The following is a 20,356-nucleotide window of genomic DNA, read 5'->3' as shown; positions in this document are numbered from 1 at the left end:
ACTCAAAGGCCTCCCTGGTTCTACTAATGCAGACAGACTATTATGGTGACCTGTACAGCAGAGACTTCAACACAAGTTCAGATCAGAGAGAGAGCTGTGCTGAAGGAACCTCTCCTGTGCAGAAAGGCTGAGGAAACTGGGCTTGTTGAGCTTGGAGTAGAGAAGGCTGGGGGGAGACCTCGTAGTGGCCTTCCAGTACTTGAAAGGAGCATATAAACAGGAGGGGGAACGGCTGTTTGTGAGGGTGGGTGGTGATGGGACAAGGGGGAATGGTTTTAAAGGGAGACAGGGGAGGTTGAGGTTGGATCTGAGGAGGAAGCTTTTGAGCCAGAGGGTGGTGAGGCACTGGCACAGGTTGCCCAAGGAGGCTGTGGATGCCCCATCCCTGCAGGCATTCGAGGCCAGGCTGGATGTGGCTCTGGGCAGCCTGGGCTGCTGGTTGGTGACCTGCACACAGCAGGGGTTGGAGCTGGATGAGCACTGTGCTCCTTTGCAACCCAGGCCATTCTGTGATTCTATAAACAGACTGATAAAGGGAGGAACACATCTGAAGAAGAAAAACTGAAGTGGAAGGAAAAATGAACAAGGGGGTAAGCATCAACAGAAAACACAAGAAAAGAGATGCGAATAAGGGAAGTTCTGCTGTGAGCAGGAATGAAACAAAGCAAAACTGAGCGTAATGTATCTTCTCATGGACAAAATCAGGAGCAGGGGTGGGGAGAAATGAGAAAACATTGCAGGGCCACATGAACATCACACGTGACACCTCAGCAACACGCTGCTGCTTCAGGTGTTATGACCATTAGAACAGATCCAAGCAAATTTTTTTCATCAGAGTAAAGCCAGAATTATTTACAAGAGGCATCTGCTGCCATCCCCAGATTCTTGGCTTACTGCATGCAGTTTAATTCCGCATACCATCCCTGCCCAAATCCATCGGTGCAGGGACACAAAACAAGGGAGAGCTGCTGCCTGTGTCAAAATAAATGCTCACTCTTGATTTAATCTTCATTTACTTTAGGAAAAAAAAATAAATCACAATGTGTACTCATAAAAAACACTTCAGTGGCAACTTGTTACAAGTAGTCTAAATATCAAATTACACTGAAAAACGCTGATAGAAAGCAGTTTGTGCCTCTTGCTGTGCTGCAAACAAGCCATACAAGTTTTATTCCAACATTCTGTAGCTAAAATTAACCAGCTGAGAAGCACAAAAGCTGTGATGCAGTTTCCTGAAAGCACAACCAGTGCTGCAGTATTCATCCCTGTACTTTGTAACAGATATAATTAACCAGTGAAACTCATTTACACTCTGCAGTCCTTTCCTCACACATACACACACATCACCTTTTGCTGCTGCTTTTCATCTCATCTACCAGCTGCACTCCTGCTTTCAATTGCTACAGGTATCCACACAACCCCTGGGTAAGTGAATCTCTGCTGGGGAAGCTCTGAGCTGGCAGCTGTGTGAGGCAACATTCTTGGACTCCAAGCAATCAACACTTTAAAATGAGTTTAACATGACACAGTTTTGAGTCCTGCAGGTGAGGAGATGTCTCCTGTTGTGTGAGAGGCACATCCTCTTGTTCTCTGCCTTTTCTGTAGATACCAGTTCAGTTTTCTTAGAGCAGACAGAGCAGGGGGCAATGCTTTACCTGCTGGCTAGCAAAAAACACGCAGCACTGTTGTGTTGTCCAGGTCTTTCCTCCTACATTTAATAAACAAGCAGATAGGCTACTTGTAAGTCAAGTCAGATAAGGAAAATGCTGATTTGGAGATTGGTGACAGTTTAAAAGTTAAAATGAGTACTCTCCTGCTGATACCACTGAGATACATCTCTCAGTCAGTGCTTCACATAGTCTGGAAGCACTGCTTCATCATTCACACTTGATGCAGCTTCTGAAGGTCATCTTACAACCAAAAGGGCTGTGTTTAAGCTTTTTAACATAACTCTAAAACCTAAGGCATGACTGCACAGTAAGCTGATATACCACTGCGTGCTAATGACTGTTTAAGCACAATACCCTCAAGTCCTGCACTAATATTTCATACATTGGCATGTTTTCCTGCAAAAATATGTCACCAATCAGTGCAATAAGAACAGCAGGGCTCTGAACCCGAGGTACAGCCATGAGATGCTTTAAAGAGAAAACAGATACCAGCAGCAACAACCAGAGCCCTGCACCTACTCCAGGTAACCTAATCTAAGCACCACCAGGAATGTGAACACCTCTCTGGCAGCACTATCAGATATCAAACCCAAAAAGGTACGAGAGAAAACAAGGTAAGTCTCTTTTACTTATGATGTAGAAGGTGGAGGAAGGGGTAAGGTATTGGGAAATGGAAGCAGAAGCGTGTGTGCAAAGGCAGAGCAGTGGGAAACAGCACAGAGAAGTTCCTCACAGAAGTCAAACCTAAAATCCTTTCCAAAGATTAAAAGCAAATGAGATAAAGCATGAATTCTCTTCATACATCAAATCTCATCAAACTACCTCTCCTAAGCCAGGAACTCACCCACCCTATAGCATTTTTAATTGTCTGATTCCACAGTAAATCTGAAATCAAACCAAGGGAACACACTAAAATCCCTTTTATATTAATATTTCTCTGTTCAAAAATGTATTCTGAGACGGTAGAGCATCACAAATGGCAGACGGACCAACAAAAGATTTACAGATATACCTTATCAGCCACTGGAGTTAGCATTGAAACCCTTTTCAATTTCGGATGAAGTGAAAATGGAAGTCGCAGGGCTTACGGCTGTATTTGAATACAGCTGCAACTTGGAGAGAAACTCTTATTTCAAAGCCTTTCAAAGAGACACCGAAGTAGAGAATGAAAGTGAAAGCGCATCAAAGCTATCAGTTCTCCCCGTGAAAGCAAGCAGCGAGTAAACATCCCACAACTAACACGGCCTGCCTCCAAAAACGGGCAGGTCAGCCGTAGGTAAAAAAGAAAGTGAAGGCAGCAGTAGGGGAGGGGGTCAAGCGTGGGATTACAACAAACTGGCAGCCCCTCCGCTTTCCGTAGGGATAACGCGAGCTGGGAGACGCCGGGCTCCCGTTTCGCAGTGCGGTGACGCCGTTACCTGGCTCGCGGTTGATCTCGATGTCGAAGAAGCACTGCGGTCGGTCCTGCACGCCCATGGCAGCGCGGCCCCGCGGCGCCCGGCTCAGCACCTGCCCGCAGACAAGGAGCAGCGCTCAGCCCCTCGGCGCACCGGGAGGGGGCACTGCTTTTAGAACCTATTTGTTTTTTATACACATGTAGGTTTTTCCCTTTTCTTTCCACTCAAAAGTAGGACAACCACCCCCCCTCCCCCCCCGCCCCCCCCCCCATTCCTTCCCCCCCCCCCCCCCCCCCCCCCCTCCGCCCCCCTCCTCCCTCTCTCTCCCCCTCCTCTTTCTCACCCCTCCCATCCCCACCCCGCTTTGCTCTCACAAGGGACACAACGAGGCCGAACCGCTCGGAAGGGATAAAAGAGTCCAAGACCCCCACACTGAGAAGAACACCGCGTGGGGGAGGGGAACGGAGCCCTCCCAGCTTCCCGCCCGCCCCTCACCCAGCCCTGAGGCAGCCGCACGGCCTTACCTGGCAGCTCGCGCGCTTTGTCCCCGCTCCACGCCGCGCCCCCCGCCCTCTCGCTCTCCCACCCCCCGTGAGGAGGCGCCGCCAGCCCCGAGCGCCATTACCCGGCCGCTGAGTGGCCCGCCCCGCCCCGCCCCTCCAGGCTCCGCCCCCCTGCGCGTGCGCGCCCCGCCCCCCCGCTCCGCCTGCCCGCTCTCCCCCCGGACCCGCTCTTTCCCGCCTTTCCAACGTTCGCGCCACTCTGTCTGTGGGCGCTGCCTCGTGGTGGCGGTCCTCCGCCGCTCCTCTGTGGGGAGAATCAACGGCTGCTCTCCCTCGTGTGCCCCGTGCAGAAATGTCTCCTCTTCTTTAAGAAAATACATATTCTGTGTGTGAGCACAAAACCATGATCGGAGGGCTGGAGTAGCTCTCCTATGAGGAAAGGTTGAGAAAGGTGAGAGTTAACGGGAAAGGTTGACGGCACGGGATTTTTAGCTTGGAGTAGAGAAGGCTGTGAGGAGATCTCATTGTGGCCTTCCAGTGGTTGAAGGAAGCGGATAAACAAGAGGAGGAACGGCTGTTTGTGAGGGTGGATGGTGATAGGACAAGGGGGAATGGTTTTAAAGTGAGACAGGGGAGGTTTAGGATGGATATGAGGAGGAAGTTTTCCCCCAGAGGGTGGTGAGGCACTGGCACAGGTTGCCCAAGGAGGCTGCGGATGCCCCATCCCTGCAGGCATTCAAGGCCAGGCTGGATGTGGCTGTGGGCAGCCTGGGCTGCTGGTTGGTGACCTGCACACAGCAGGGGTTGGAACTGGATGAGCACTGTGCTCCTTTTTAGTCCAGCCCATTCTATGATTCTATGATTCTGTGATTCTGTGAAAACCCAGAAAACTTTGCATGGGGAAGCCTCTTGTTAAATGCTTTCATCACCAAATAAAGACTGCCTTTGGAGACTGCGCTACTGCTTTGAGTTTCCTTTTTGGGTCTAAATAGTGTAAGAAAAGCTGAGGTGTGAATATTGGTTTTAACGTTTTAAATCGGAGTTTTCATTGCTCTCCCGGTATCTCAGGATTGTGGTGAATTTTAAGGACTTGTAATGTTCTGCCATGGCACAAATACTGAGTTCTTACCGGGGCTGGAATTCCCCTGACGAATAAAGAGATATTTTAATAACATTGAGTATTTCAGACCTGAATATTTTTACCTGCAGAGAGCAAATCTGCGTGAGAAAGTGCCTTTGTCCAAATGGTATGTGATGGCAGTAACAAACATGTATACACATAAATATATTAGAATCATAGAATCATAGAGTGGCCTGGGTTGCAAAGGAGCACAGTGCTCATCCAGTTCCAACCCCCTGCTGTGTGCAGGTCATCAATCAGCAGCCCAGGCTGCCCAGAGCCACATCCAGCCTGGCCTTGAATGCCTGCAGGGATGGGGCATCCACAGCCTCCTTGGGCAACCTGTGCCAGTGCCTCACCACCCTCTGGGGGAAGGAGGTCTTAGTTTATTTCTCTGAATTTGGGGTATCAGGCCATCTCAGAGTGAACACAGTACATGCTTATTAAAAACTGAATTGTTAAATTGTTCAGGTGGGAGGTGCCTGCTCTCTTATTAAGTCTATGAATCCTCCTGCTCAGTTTGAGCCTGCATCAATCAGGCCGAGCTGCTTCACACCGAGCACAACCAGCAGTTTACCTCTGCTTCTCATGTAGCCCTTCGGATCCATCACATCTGTGGCATTTGCTCATATCCTTATGGAGATGGCTTTTCTGGAAGACAGAGGAAGGCAGCCCCATCCCAGCACGCACCTCACACACCCTGCGTTCCAGCTTGCATGTACTCCATCAAGGCCACTGCTTGGTGCTAAACATGCCTCATATTACTTCTGTAGCTTTCCCAGCAGTGAGGACACTTATTATAAGCCTTCACCACCCGAGATATAATGCATTCCTCAGTGCTTCTCAGAAGTACAATCCAGAAATCATTGCAGTAATTTTATTTAGCAGCAGCGTCTGTGGTTACATCCTTCTCTGTGCAAAAATTCAGACGTCTTCAATAAGAAATCTGAGAATAAGCAAAGGCAGTAGTGAAATCAAGGGGTATTTTAGAGGATAAAAATGTAACAAAGTGGAATTGTCTTAGATGTAATTGCTCTATAGCTTTTACTGCTTCTGTCCCCGTAGCGTTTGAATATCTCATGAAGTGTTAGCCGTCAGATGCTGTCATTTATTGTCTCTCATGCATAGTTGTGCTCCCTAAGGAAACTTGTCTTTGGAGCTGTGTAGGTCCTTTGGGGATACTTGCATTGTAAACTATCCAAAAAAATGTAGCATAGCCCTGAATTATTTGTCTGTGCCTTTGTAATGTAGAAAGGTATTATTTACCTCCCCTGAAAACTGGACACCGAGAAGCAAAGCTACTGAGAAATTATAGCAGGTCCATAGGAATTCCTTTCCAAACATTTGAAAGCAAGTCTCCTCGGCTTCCTTAATATTGCTGAACAATTAAATTAAGTTCGTATTTTTATGGTTTTGGGTTTTTTTTCCTCCTGAGCTTAAATAAAGTGTTAATTAGTTTCCATTTACCCACAGTCACTTGCTCATCTGTTTTTGGAATATGAGCTGCTTACTAAAGGCAGATGGACAAAGAAATAAGCAAAAGACTCATAAAGGACATGGAAATTTCAAGCCCTGGTTATTTTAATAAGGAAGCAAATTAGAAGGAAGTTTCTGGTCCTCTTGGGAGAAGCTCTTAAGATCATCTCTAGGACTAAAGCTGGTAAATACGCAGCCTGGTGGAAGAAAGACGTACAAAAAAAGAACTAAGTTCTTAAAGTACAGTTGAGGCCAATCTTTTGAAATGTGAGACACTGAGTTACAAATGAAGATCTTTCTGGGACTGTTTTGGAAACATCCTCTGCCAACTGAAACCCATGGCAAAGTCCCCATTGATTTCAGTGACTGTGGATGTAGGCTGTTTGAGGGGGATTACGGCCTGTGCTGCAAGGCAGCGTACGTAGCTATGGGTTAAGAATTGCTTCTGCATGACACTGGTTTTTGATCAGCCATGATTTTGTGAAACATCCACTTTTATAGCCTTAAATTTTCCTGGTTATGTTCCAATCCTATAGAAAAAAGTGCATGCACTCATATAGGCAGACCTAACTTTATTCTACCCCAAATCAACTTCAGGGGCTCCCAGTTATGTTGTGCCCAAGAATTCACATTGACAAATCTTGGCTGGAAGCTGCACTCCTGTCTGGGACAGAGCATGCTTGTCCACAGGAGCTTGAAAAGTAGGAGGGTGCAAGAGCCATTGCTGAGCTGTTCTGCAAGCTCCATGCAAATCAGTAAAACTGTTTAAATTTGGACACAGTCTTCATCATCATCATAGAATCCTAGAATGGCCTGGGTTGCCAAGGACCACAATGATCATCTGGTTCCAACCCCCTGCTGCGTGCAGGTCGCCAACCAGCAGCCCAGGCTGCCCAGAGCCACATCCAGCCTGGCCTTGAATGCCTGCAGGGCTGGGGCATCCACAACGTTTTCCAGAATGTCTTTGACTGTCCTGATATTAGTTCAAATTGGCCAAGGAAGCTCTACCTAACCAGCTAATGTTTAGAGGAAATTTTCAACATGGTTTTTCATTATGTGGGGCATTTCTGTCGAGGCGGTGGTGCTCAAAATACTTCTGTGAGATAAATTCATGACCACCTATTCTCCGTCTCACTCCATAGCTGCTCTGCACAGATTCTCATCTGGTGTGAATGGATGTGAAGTGTTGAGAGAACTGACTCAGAGCCGTTCACAGGGGTCACAAATTGTGAACAGCAAGAGATGCTGGATAAAGGAGCCAGAAATTTCTACGGCTAAATTTAAAAGCTTGAGTTGCTGTAGAAGAACAGATGAGCACTGTAAGTGTTTCCTTCAGTCATTCAGTCATTTCTTTTGGTATTTTTTTCTGAAGTATAAGTACTGCATACTGAAACAACTGAAAACTTGCTTTAATTATGAAATGCCTCGCTGCTGAGCAAACAGGGAGTTGAAAGTGAGAAGCCAACAGGCAGTTATCCATTAAGCAAACTTAAACATTGGAAAAGTGCTTAATTAAAAAACACACATGCCAGCATTTGAGTGAGGAGTGTGGAGTGCTGAAGGGAAGTCAATGGCTTGGGGATAAGTGATAAACTACAAAATCTGTCAGCTTTAGGCTGCCAATCAAAATCCACACCACGTCTGTGATACCTGACATTTGTCTGCACACCAAGATGTCAGTGGTCTGTGTATGGCTGGCAAGAAGCTCCTGTCCTCCTCACAGAATGCTGGGCACTTATGGGGACCCGGAGGAGAGGCAGTTAGTGCTCCTGTTCAGCCAGGACAGAGTAAACTGGGAACTGGAGAGGTGAGGAGAGGAGAGGAGAGGAGAGGAGAGGAGAGGAGAGGAGAGGAGAGGAGAGGAGAGGAGAGGAGAGGAGAGGAGAGAGGAACAGATGGAAATGCATCAGATGTTGGGGTCTTGGAGGGTAGACTACTACTAATGTCTGCCTTTGGTGATACCTGTCGCGTTTGGCACCACCTGTTAACAGCTACTCAGCAAGCCCACAAAGGCTACTTGCAATCTTGTACCCTTTTTGGTTACTCCAGTGCAGGATTGGCCCTGGAAGCTTGCTGTAGAGACTGCTGTGCCTATAGAAACGGAGAGCAGATCTTTTGAAATCACTCTTCCACAGATCATGGGCATTAGGTAAAAATAAAGAAAGGGCACATTTATTGCTATCAGTCCAGTAGCACTGTCATTAATAGCTTCACAGTGATGGGGGCACGGAAAGAAAACAAAACCAAATTCCAGCCACCCATATAGCTCCGAGTCAGCTCCAATAGAGCTCTTCAGTCCCTCACCAACTCCTTGGACACTTATGCAGCTGTCCCATAGCTGAAATCTGTGTCTCAAGCCAAACCTTTGTCCTAGGACTTGCTTTTGGGAAAAGGAGCATTGATTTGAGGACTCACATATCCTCAGACAGCCTATGGGGATGTTTGTAACCTCAGGCATCCAAATGCTCCCTGGGGTTCTGTTTATTTATGCTTCCCTTTCCCTAGGGATTTCCTGTGAGCTATAAATCACTCAATACCTGAACTGTTAACATACTTCCTAAAGGATTATTGAGCTCATTCCCCATCCTGCCCTGAAGCTTTCGGAACGTTTCCATCCCTGGCATGAGTAGGTGGAGCCATCTGCTATCCAGGCAGTAAGCAGAATTTGTTAATGACTGTCACAGTGTGATAGAAATATAAGCAAATCATTAATCTGTTATGTGCTAAATTCTGTAACGAGGCAGGGTATGTCCCTGTGTGTACAGCTTCTCTAGAATCTCAGAATCATCAAGGTTGGGAAGACCAGTCTAGTCTAACCATCAACCCAGGTCTGTGACCGCTCCAGACCTCTACAGGTCAGGGTGACTCAGGGTGACCTCTACACCTTTCTTGACAACCTTCCAGGATGTTGAATCCACCACCTCCCTGGGCAGCCTGTTCCAATATTTCACCTCTCCTTCTGGGATGAAATTTTTCCAGATATCCGACCTGAACCTTCCCTGGAGCAATTTAAGGCCATTCCCTCTCATCTTATCACTACTTGTCTGCAAAAAGAGGCCATCCTCCTTTCAGGCAGTTGTAGAGAGCAATGAGGTCTCCCCTGGGCCTCCTCCAGACTGAGCAATCGCAGCTCCCTCAGCTGCTTCTCATTAGACTTGAATTCCAGATCCTTCACCAGCTTTGTTGCCCTTGTCTGGACGTGCTCCAGTGCCCCACTGTCTTGTATACTAATAAATATATTAAGATATAAATATTACAAAATCTAATATAGTAATAACTTGCTAACCAGCATTACCACCTAAATTCAAGTGTTTGTATTTATTCTCTCATCCCTGACGCCTGTATTTCATGTAAACTGCGATATAGGACGTAGATGGGTATGTTCTCTGCAGGTCATTACAACAGCTTGCTGAGACAAGAAATAAAGGCAGCCAAATGCTGATGGGCAAGTCAGGTTTGGGAGGCTTGAAGATTATGGAGAAAGGGGTCTTCTCTGGCTGCCTGTTCTCTCCATGAAAGAATAAATAGCTTCAGCCTCTCTGGCTGACACAGCATAAATCTCAGCAGTGCCAACATCTTATCCAGAGAACATTCATGAGCAGACGCTGACAAAGAAGCTAAATATGAGGGGATCCAGAAGCTGAAGCACTGCATCAACATCATAGGATTACAGAATATCCCGATTTGGAAGGGGCCCACAGGGAGCACTGAGTCCAAGCCCTGGATCCATACAGGACCGCCCCAAAATCAAACCCTGTGTCTGAGAGTGTTACCCAAATGCTTCATGCCATATTTAACAGGGTCTCCTATAGAATCCTCCCTGCTGTTCCATACCAGTTCCTACCTCTACAATCTGCCTAGCTGCTCATTTGCTCTCTGTCGTCAGTATATGAGTTATCTCTAGTAATTCTACAAAAAATATCTCTATTTCACTCTTCTTTCAGTGCTTTGCACAGGCTGGTGACACTGTTCTCTTAATCCATAACACCAGATGTCTGACACGTGAATTGTGCAGGTCGGAGATTGCATTCGGCCTGATCCAAACCTCAGTGCACTTTTTTTTCTATTTATTTCAGTGGGTTACAGCTCAGGGCTATTGAAAAAAAATTAAGTTTTACTAGTCATCAAATCCATTCTTTATTTGAAAGATGAATCCTGTTTCGTATCAGACTTGATTTACTCATTCAATAACATTTCAATTAAGTCAAAAGCAAAAAAAGGGAGCATTTCACACAGCACACAGTTAACCTGGAGCAGAGGTTAGCCACCCAGTGTCTGCTTTTGCATTGGGGTATTGCACAGAACCCAGTGAGAGGGCCACGCTGCACGGCAGCCACACCAGTGAGTTTTTACCCTCATGGTAAAATGAGGCTGTTTGTGTTACCGTGTTCTCGCTGTCTCCCATCTGTTTCTCTGAGCCCGCTATCTTTTGTAATTTTGAGCTTTTGGAATGGATGACAACAGAAGTCTTTTGGCAGGTACACTGACAACCTGTATCAGTCTTAAGTCAGTAAAAGAAGTGAGGCAATTTAGACTAAAAGCCTATCCTTGTTCAGAAGTGAGACTGAAGGGGAAATCTGAAATAAAAACCAGAACTGAGCAAACAAGAAAAAGGAAGGATGATACACACTGCAGAAGGCTAGCTGACCCTGCGAGGAGCTTGGCATGAAATGTGCCATCTCCAGTATCACTCTGATTCAAACTAATAACAGCTTTTTGAGGAGAAAATGGGACAGCAATTCCTTTCCTCTAGTTGTTTTTCTTTTCTTGTTTCTTTCTCTAACGTTTTCTTTGCCTTTTTACCTTTGTGTTAGAGATGTATAAACTCCATCTCACTGTTCTCAGTGGGCACCATCTGCAAATACTGCTAAGCAGCACAATAGAGAAAATGCTTGAAATGGAGTTAGCTCTGGTACTTCAGTGCTCATTAGTTATAGCTCAGGCAGCTTGGATGTTTGTGCACCCTGATAGCCAGCACTGAGGACTGTAGGAGAGTTTAATAATTCACCTGTGATGCCAGGCAAGCGTGTGCAGCCAGCACTGAACTACCAGGTTCAGGGCTGTGCCTGCGTTGAGGATGGCGGAGCAGAGGCATCAAAGCATCTCCACAGACCAGTCTGCCAAGAGCAATGATTCATCTGCTGTGCTGAGCCAGACGTGCCTTCATGTATTGCTGCTGGGACGCCTTGTCGCTGCCCTCCTGGCGCTGCTGCTCCCAGTGTGTGACTTGTGGCACAGAAGTGCTTCAGCTGGTTCTGGGCAGGGATCAGCAGCTGTGATGCTCTTAGACCCAGCTTGGCCCCAGCTCGAGCTCCATTTGTATGCGTTGCTGATCCTGGTCCAGTAAATCATATTGAAGCTGAGCTGACTCTGCACAAAGACGTCTCAGGTACATCTAAATCCTGAGAGCTGGCAGTGTTTTACAAATAAAGAATTCAAGTCACAGCACAAAGGTAACTGGGGAAATGTAATGGCCCCCACAATCTAAGAGGTCAAACAGATTGATTGAGCACTTTGTTCTGGTGTTAAATCCGTGGAAGTGCAGCTGAGGCTCCTAAGCACAATATCATTAATATCAAGAACAGTGCCAGTAAGGAGAGGTTAGCAGAGCCGTGGCTGGAGCAAGGCATGTAATTCCCAGCAGCTCTGAGCAGGGAAAAGGGAACAACTACCTGCTCCTGGCAGTGGGGAGGAAGGGAGAATCCTGGGAATAAAAGAGGACACAAATTCTGGCATGTGGGCAAGGGCAGAGCTGCTGGGATGAGGGGGGATGGATTCATGCAGGGATCCCCTGCAAGGAGTGGGAGGTTTCTATAGGAGGAAGTGCTAAGGAATGAAGGATTGCCAGGAGTCCTCAATTGGCCATAGTGAGCTTACAGTACAGCTTTAATAAAATATGCAGTCCCTCCTGGCAACAGTGTTAGTAATTGCCATCAAGATTAGTGCTAACGTTGATATAAATAAAGCTATGTGCAATTACGATCAGCTAAGGTCAGGAAGATATTCTTTTCCTGGATTGAACAATTAAGTGCATTGTCTGCATAGGGTTTATCTTCTGAAAGATTCAGCACTGACCACTGCCAGAGACAGGATCCTGCATTGATCTGTTTGGGAGCGACAATTTCTCCTTTCTGCAACAGCTGCAGAATGTGCTGGGAGTTTGGAACGTTTGGCCTCACTTAATTTGATACTAAAAGATCATGGTTGACAGGGCGATATAAAACTGCCAGTGTGATCTACTGAGATTCTTGTTTATGCCTCTGCATAGGAAGAGTTTGTCTTATGAGAAGACAGGAACTTAAAGTAAAAACCTGAATGTAAACATATAAATAAAATGGGTTGGTATTACCTTTAAGCTTTAAATTCTAGCTCTTAGAATATAAATAAAATGGTCTGGTATTTATTCAAGCTCCTACTTGAGATGCAGGCTAGATTTCCATAGGTTTGCTCTAGCGTAGCAGCCTGCTTGCAATTGCAGACATACTGTCAGTGGTGCTGGCACACTCATTTAATGGATTACAGTTGGTGCTATTAGCAAACAGTAATTGCTTGCAATTTAAAATATATTGCAATTGCACTTTTAACACTGACATTTCATGATATCAAGATGGTAATTGTAGCATCTTTCATTTTGATCAGTTTATAATATGGACATGAGGGCAGTTTTCCAAGGAAGACCAAGAGAAATAAAATGCTTCAGGTCCTTCCACCTTGTGTGCTGCTCCCCTTGCAAGGCACATCCAAACTTCCTGCAGTGCAAAAGCAACGAGGCTGCATCTGAAACCACGCAGAGATTTCCAAAATGGAGCCTTCAAGCTTCTGTACATAAAACTTGTTATAACTGGAGGGCATTCACTGGGAGGAGAGAGAGGAAAATACTATTAACCTTGACACCGTTTCACATGGTGGGAATAGGGGGGATGCTGCCAACTCCACCTCCCTGCACAGCTCCAGCTGCAGCATAAGCACAGGCAGAAATCTCCAGCACTAACCTTTGTCACTCACCTTAAGGTTTATGTGAATCCCCACTGCTGGCCTGATTCATCTGAAGTATCCACCAGGAGAGAGGGAAGCACCCCTATAGGAGCATCGGGGAAGTGCCTGAGCTTAAGCAGGAGGAACCTGAACTGCAGAGCTGATGTTTTCTGTACCTACAGCGTGGTGAAGGTCCCCCGATGGATTTGTGTGATCTGTCAGTCACACAGAGATAAACGTGGCTGTTCTGATGGAGGATTATGGATCAAATGGGAAATGTGTCGTGTCGTTCTGCTACACCCGATTAGTTTTAGTCCTGGTGCTCAAATGTGTCCAGCATTTATCTGGAGCTCCCGCCTGGCTTTGTGAGACTAATAATGAAAAACTAAGCGTGTTATAGTCACAGTAATAAAGGAAGCATTAATGGTAAATTAAGGAACTGAAGTTGAGAAAATCCAGCCATGCCACGATTGCTGTCAGCAGCTAAGTCAGTCAGCGTAGATTCAGTGGCTTTAAGGCTACAAAGCTTCATTTCCTCATCACCTCCCTATTGCCCTTAGCATCTTGTATTTCCTAAAACTGTGTTATGCTTTCCTGTGCCAGCAGTTGCACTGAACTCTTTACAACACACCCTATGTGTTGTATGTATGTCCTAGGAACAGCAACATAGAACTGGGGTAGGGAAAAAAAGGCTTCATGACCACAGAATCACAGAATGGCCAGGGTTGGAAGGAACCTCAAGAATCCTGAATCTCCAACCCCCCTGCCACATGCAGGGCCACCAACCTCCCCTTTTCATACTAGACCAGAAACAGTCTATCATGAAATTATCTAATTAATGTTCTGTTTATAGTAGCCATGACGAATTTCTACATCTAGCTGTTATAAGCTCTAGAAACCTGTATGCCTTGGCTTCTGGTCGTGGCTACATTAGAAAATGTTTCTTCTACATTCTGTAAAATTGAGCTTCAGTGTCGCTGCCAGATCTGCAGAGCTGCCCAAACCAGAGCTGCCAACACAGCAGGAACAGACTTTGGATGTAATTTCTGACCCAGGAATTGGAAACGCACAGATCTGGCTAAATATACGAGCCAAGGAAAATCATTGGTGAACTTCATTAGAGAGGATTTAGTTGCAGCTCTGCTGCACGGTCACATTTCCTGCGTGTGCCCTGCTGGCACTGACACGCATGCTGCAGATGAGTCGAATTCTGCTGACAGGCTAAATAGGAGCAAACTGTGTCCCCTCATTCTCGGGTAAAAATAATTCATTTCTTCAGGCAAAACATGTGTTGCTGCCTCTCTCTTGGACCAGCGCTCTCATCCTTTGCTTCTTATTCTCCCCCCTGCCAGAGCAGTGCATCAGTCATCCTTCACTGAAGATGCTCTCTGCTGCAGACAAGACTCCAGCAGTGGATGATGAACTCGGTGCCAGGAGGTGCCTCCTGACGTGTGGCTGCACTGAGCTGCTGCTGACCCATCGCTACACTCTGCCCCTACACACTGCTTTTCTGTTGCCCTCATTATAGGGAAATGAAGGGGAAAACATAAAAATAACGTAAGCAACACTGCTGGGGAACAGAAAGCTCGTAGGAAGAGCAGTGAAAAATCACACACAGCAGAGGAAATCTCCAGAGAGAACGCAAAGATTTAGGGCAGCCAGACAGTAATTGCAGTGTTTGCAAAAGTCAGCGAGCCCGCGCCCTGTTCTTCACAGCAAACACTGTGTTCAGGCGGCACAGCCTGCTTTCTGCACAGCCTGCTTCTGTTCCTGAGGCTCAGGATTATTTTTGCTTTGGTTTTTTTTTTTCTCTCTCTCCCCATTTGATCAGACTTTCCAGACAATTTTCCTGACAATTTCACCTCTCATTTGCAGTTTCACAGACTGTTACGGGCTCTGTTGATACCAGAGGTGCTAAAACGGAGTGGAGCTGGATTAGCCACAACGAGAGCATTGCACTGTTGTGGTATTGTAGCGTCTCGGGTGGATAAGTGTGCTGCAGAAGGCTGGTTTCTAGGACAAACAATATCTGTGAGCACAGACATCAGTTGCTGGGGGCAATGCAATGGGAGGAAGATTGAGAACACAAAATTGAAACCACTTTTGAGTCACTCATCCAACTGTTGTGCAGCTTCCAGCCCTTCTCCAACAGCACTGAACTGCATGGAAAGCACAGCGGCTCCTGGGCTATGGGATTTGTGTAAATGTGGGTACACAGCCATTTTCTGCATCCTTCCATGCTCAGTACTCACAAAGTATCCTCCTGGTTGGCCAGCATTTTTCTGCTGCAGCACTCACACGACGTGTGGGCATTGCTCAGGCAGCAGCCCCCTTGTTCAGGCTGCACAGAGCTCCTAAGTGATGGGGAAGCAAGATTTGGAAGTTTCACTTTGTTCATACTCAGATTTCAGGTTGCACAAGCCATTTTTTGGCAGAGATACAGTAAATCATCAATGCAAAGCATCAGGCTACGTGTATGAAAACAAGAAACCAGCACGATTGCTGTATGCAAGTGATTTTTGTTCCAAGAAGATACATCTCTGCATGGTTTAACCCATCTTGTTCAGTGTGTAGTTCTCAGGTGCATTCCTTCCACGTCTTACTGTGTAAACCTGCTGCAGGGCTGCTCCTCTTCCCTTCAGCGCAGGCGTTACGTGGCTGGCAGGTGACTCAGCTCCCAGTGCACAGCTGCGATACCATCATCTCCAGATGCTCATCCCTGAGTCCTGCTCCAAATAATCCCAGAACTGAATTAAAATCAATGAGACTTTTAAAGCAAAGGAGGCCGGTGTTCTCTTAGACTTACAAGGATGCCTATTTTTGCTCTGCTCTCCTGTTCTTTCCCTATCTCATAACGGGGAAATTTTTACAAATTTCTTTGTAAAAGAAAGCTGTGATATCTCCAGTATTTCATTTGTGCAGAATGATCTTAAAAACATTACAACCTTGCTAAAATTGACAATCATAGTGCTCAAAAGAAGCTATGTGAGCTCTTTTCTTCTCTCTACTTACCAGGCATAGGCTGTCCAATTTTCAAACTGCCTCTCATGTCATAGAATCATAGAATCCTAAAATCATAGAATCACAGAATGACTTGGATTGGAAGGGACCTCAAGGATCATGAAGCTCCAACCCCCTGCTGCAGGCAAGGCTGCCAACCTCCACATTTAATGCTGGACCAGGCTGCCCAGGGCCCCATCCAACCTGGCCCTGAACACCTCCAAGGGTAGGGCATGTAACTGGAGAGGAGAAATCAAATGACTGTCAAAAAGGATCTCCCTGATGAGGAAAACATTGGGATTTAGGTTTTATGGGCTGAAATGGATATGACTTTGGATGCCACATGGGCTGGAGTGAGGGCTTGGCTGGAAGGAGATGCAGCTGGAGGGAAGGCAGTCTCTTCACCCCATAAATACTGCCATCAACACTGAGCTGTGCTGGGACACATTGGTCTAGCAGGGCAGGGTATGGCGCTAAAGGTGGGTCGGTGGTACAGCCTTTCAGTGCAATACACCCAGAGTAACCCGAGGTTAATGTGGTCTGTACTCGAGGCAACATCACTCTGCTCCCAGACTTAATGAAAGCTGTGTTGTTCGTCCAATGCAGCCTCTAATTGCTGGCTGAAATTCTCCCTGTAATTACAACTGGCCACATTTGATACTTGTTCTTAAGTTGTGGTGCTCCATTCCTGTGTGTTCAGCATGCCTGTGCTACCACTGGGGTGCGTTCACGTGGGGAAGATGTTTCTCTAAAGGGCTAATCCTGGAGATCCTGGGGGGAAATGGTTCCTCAAACTGCATTTTGCCTACTGCTAGTGTGGAGAAAATAAGCTCCAGTTTGAATCTTCTTGAAGGCTGGGAGAAAGAAAAGTACCCTGGAAGCAGGTATTGAAGGGTTAACAAATAAACAGAGGCTATGAAATTGAAATTTTCTTTCTGGCTCAAAGATGGAAGGCAAATGTGCTCATCAAGCACAGAGTCTCTTTATCTGGTATCTCACAGTGCCACAGGGGACAGCGAGACGCCTGCAAACCAAGGTCACTGCCTCCCTCTTAACAAAGCACTGCTACGTGTTGGCACAAAAGGAAAAGCTCGTCCTCCTGCACAGCCAGACTGAGTGACACGAGGCAGGCAAGGAAGCATGGAAAAAGGCAGAAGTGCTGGCACCCAAATTCTCAGACATTCAGAGCCAAAAGGATGAGGAAATTATTCAGTCTGACCTCATTTGTGATTGGGTTTTTCCCCAGTGTCACTTAAAGGGAAACAAAGAAATGCAGCAGTCTATAGATAACAGCTAAAATAAATCTCCTCTTTTTTAAGTAGAGAATCAGAGAAGAAAATCAAGCAGGTTTTAGGGCCAGATCCTGCAAATGATCACACTGTACTTAGCCCAGCATACAGAAGGATATGTACAAACCAGTAAATTACACAGAGCCAGACCCCGGTGTGGACACTGGCCTGTGGGTGTCTGTGCCATTCAGTTAGCAATGCTTTTGCATGGCTTTGGCTTTTGCTGATCACATTGGAGAAGGTCAGGGGCCAGCAGCTCCTCCTGGCCAGGGGGAGGAAGGAAGCCACCTCATCCTGGGGGGAAGGACTGGGAGCAGAGTTCAGCGATATAAATAGGAGCAGTGACGTGCTGTATGCCTCAGGTCAGAGGAGAAGCCTGACCTTTATTTACAGGTATAGCTGTAGCCAGTTAGCTTCTCTGTAGGCCAAAAAATTGCCCAGGTTTTTAAAGTGGCTCCTGTTAAAAGCTTTTTAGATGCCACAGCATCACTTGAGAAGGAGGGGGAATGGATCTTTGCAGGAAGAGCTGTCATAACATTTGTACTAGGCTGATTGTCCTGCTGGCTCCCAAGAAATAGCAAATCTCCCCAACATTAAGCAGATGTCACCTTCTGGAAAGTCTGAAGCTACTGTGACTTACAATGAAGAGGGAACAGAAAATGCAAGGCTCTGTGTTGAGGGATACGAAGCTGTACTGGCTCCCTCACAGCTGCACTAAGTATCAGCCAGCTTGAGAGGGTCCTGGCCAAAGTATCCAGTCCTAAACGTTAACAGGCATGACAAGAGGATGTGAAGGACCAGAGGAGGCTTTCAGCAGCATGTTGTGTGCACCACTAAGCTCTGCAACCTCGCCCTTTCCTCTTCAAAAGGGATTTTAGCCACCTGTGCCACGCAATTGTGCAGCTGTAGCCTTGGATCAAGCATCCTGTAATTTTGTTGCCTCTGAGTTTGCCCCCCCCCATGACACTGCTTTTGGTGGGAGGAGCAGGAGGTAAGTGCAGTGACGGCCAGTGACCTCGAAGGGGACAGAAACACTCCTCCATACTGCCCATAATCTGTTTGGAAATACAGTCTGTTGGGAGCATCTTACAGTGGTGCACCCTAAATTGGTTGCCTTTGGCCCCTTCAAGGTGAATCTGGCATGCTGGGGATGGGATGCACACTCAGCTAAGACCTGTGTGTTTCACAATCCATGCCTCTCCAACCCCAAACCTATTTAAGGTGTGGGGATGAACTGCAATGGGAAGGGAGGTGGCTGCCACTGCCACAGACCTGAGTGCACCAACAGGCTCTGCCACCTCCCTGCCTCTCCTAGGGCTTTAGGTACCTGTGCCCAGGATCAGCTCTGACATGTGACAAGTCTTGCCCATTGCCTTCACACGTGAACCATCCAATGCTTGGCATGAGAGCTGTTTCATCACCAGCTCTTGCCCTTGGTCCTTGGCAGTTCTGTGTGTGATAGGGCTGCGTTCTGCTCTGCCTCACTGCTGCTTCCTACAGAAGCAACAGGGCAGATGGAGGGCAGGGAGATACAATACGAGTTAAGGTGTATTCCCAGACTGCTAATTTAAGTTAGAATTAAAGTGATGTGATTCTTTGCCAGTACAGATAAATGCATAATTGATTATTAATTCACTTTACAGAGATGCTGTATCTCTGCTTCATGCGGACTGCGAATGAAGTACAGAATGAAAGTATGTTGATGGGGCAGCATTTAGCAGAAAGCACAGCTGGCACATTGCTTATGCTGTTCAGGTTCTTAGAAGTCAGAGGACGTAGGGCTCCCTGCTGATAAAAATATTCCAAGTTGCAGCTTGACTCAAGGGTGAATGCAATGTGAAACCTCCTCAAAGCCTTCAGGATACAGGCTCAAAGTATTCTCACTGTCCTCCTGCACCTCTCCTTTGGTTGCACCAGTGTGCCCTTGGGGCTCCGCTCTGATCAGGGAACAGACAGAGCTTTTAAAGAGCAGATTTTGGTGCACTATCTCTTTTTTCTTGCTGTGTTCTCTGATCCTCCTCACAGCTGTCCCCACCAAACCCATCCTGTGCCAGGAATGAACGTTAGGGTGCTGGTATACCTCCAGCCACTTGTGTCACTTCTATGTCATGTAGAAGCTGGGCAGAAAGTTAAAAGCAGCACTGAGCTGCCTTGAGAAGTAAGCTGCTGCCTCTGTCATTGAAGGATGAGCTGGACATTGAAGGGAGAGTAAGAGGAAGCACAGAGAATGCAGGCTTGTCTCCCACTGCTGATGGGGTCTAGGCATTCCCATGGATGGACGGAGCTGACTGTCTGATGACAGGTTTCTGAGTAACAAAATCAGTTCAGAGCTACACAAAAAGAAATATAGAAATGCATTTTTGTGGTAAGACTCCAAGTTCTGTCACAACCAATCACTATTTTCCATGAGCCATTCAATCTTAAACCACCAGTATAAAATGCACTGACTGCATGATTACTTAATTAATGTCTTTCAAAGCTGACTCTATGTGCTGTGAACACTTTGCTGCTAGCAATGTAGAAATGAGCTGAGGCTGGAGCTGCAGGATGAACTTATCCAGTGGTAATTATTCTTCCAGGAATAAAAATGATTTGTTATATTGGGAAGGAGCTGTTGTAGGCCATGTAGAAACAATGGAAATCATCTGTATGCAAGTCATGAGAACATCAGAGACGTGCATGAGAAACTCAGGGTAATCCTATCATGTTTAAAAAAACATATGCGAGGAAGTCAGCATGTGTTTACTTGTTTCAGTATAAATACAGAGAAAGAAATGGTGGCTCTTCACACTGAGGGTATCTGAGCCACAGAATTCTGTGACAGTCTGTGGATGCAGAAAGTCCTGCTGAGTAACAAGGGAAATTAGGCAGGACCTGGGGAGGAGCGACCTGCTGAGGATCACCAAGTAGACAGATCACATAGAAT

General features: G+C 46.5%; 1 protein-coding gene across 4 annotated transcripts in view; it reads right to left on the bottom strand.

The window, feature by feature from the left end:
* Nucleotides 1-3,703, bottom strand: part of NKTR (natural killer cell triggering receptor) — a 40,372-nt gene extending 36,669 nt beyond the window's left edge. For all 4 annotated transcript variants that reach the window (XM_048951592.1, XM_048951588.1, XM_048951587.1 and 1 more), the window contains exons 1-2: nt 3,592-3,703; nt 3,089-3,179 (exon numbers count right to left, since the gene is read on the bottom strand). In XM_048951592.1, the coding sequence (XP_048807549.1) occupies nt 3,089-3,146 (58 nt within the window). In that variant the 5' untranslated portion in view covers nt 3,147-3,179; nt 3,592-3,703. The remainder of the gene's footprint in view (nt 1-3,088; nt 3,180-3,591) is intronic.
* Between the last annotated feature and the right edge of the window lie 16,653 nt (nt 3,704-20,356).

The sequence above is a fragment of the Lagopus muta genome, chromosome 7, assembly GCF_023343835.1.
Source record: "Lagopus muta isolate bLagMut1 chromosome 7, bLagMut1 primary, whole genome shotgun sequence".
In the NCBI taxonomy this organism is placed as follows: Eukaryota; Metazoa; Chordata; class Aves; order Galliformes; family Phasianidae; genus Lagopus; species Lagopus muta.
This window is presented reverse-complemented; position numbering and strand designations above follow the sequence as displayed.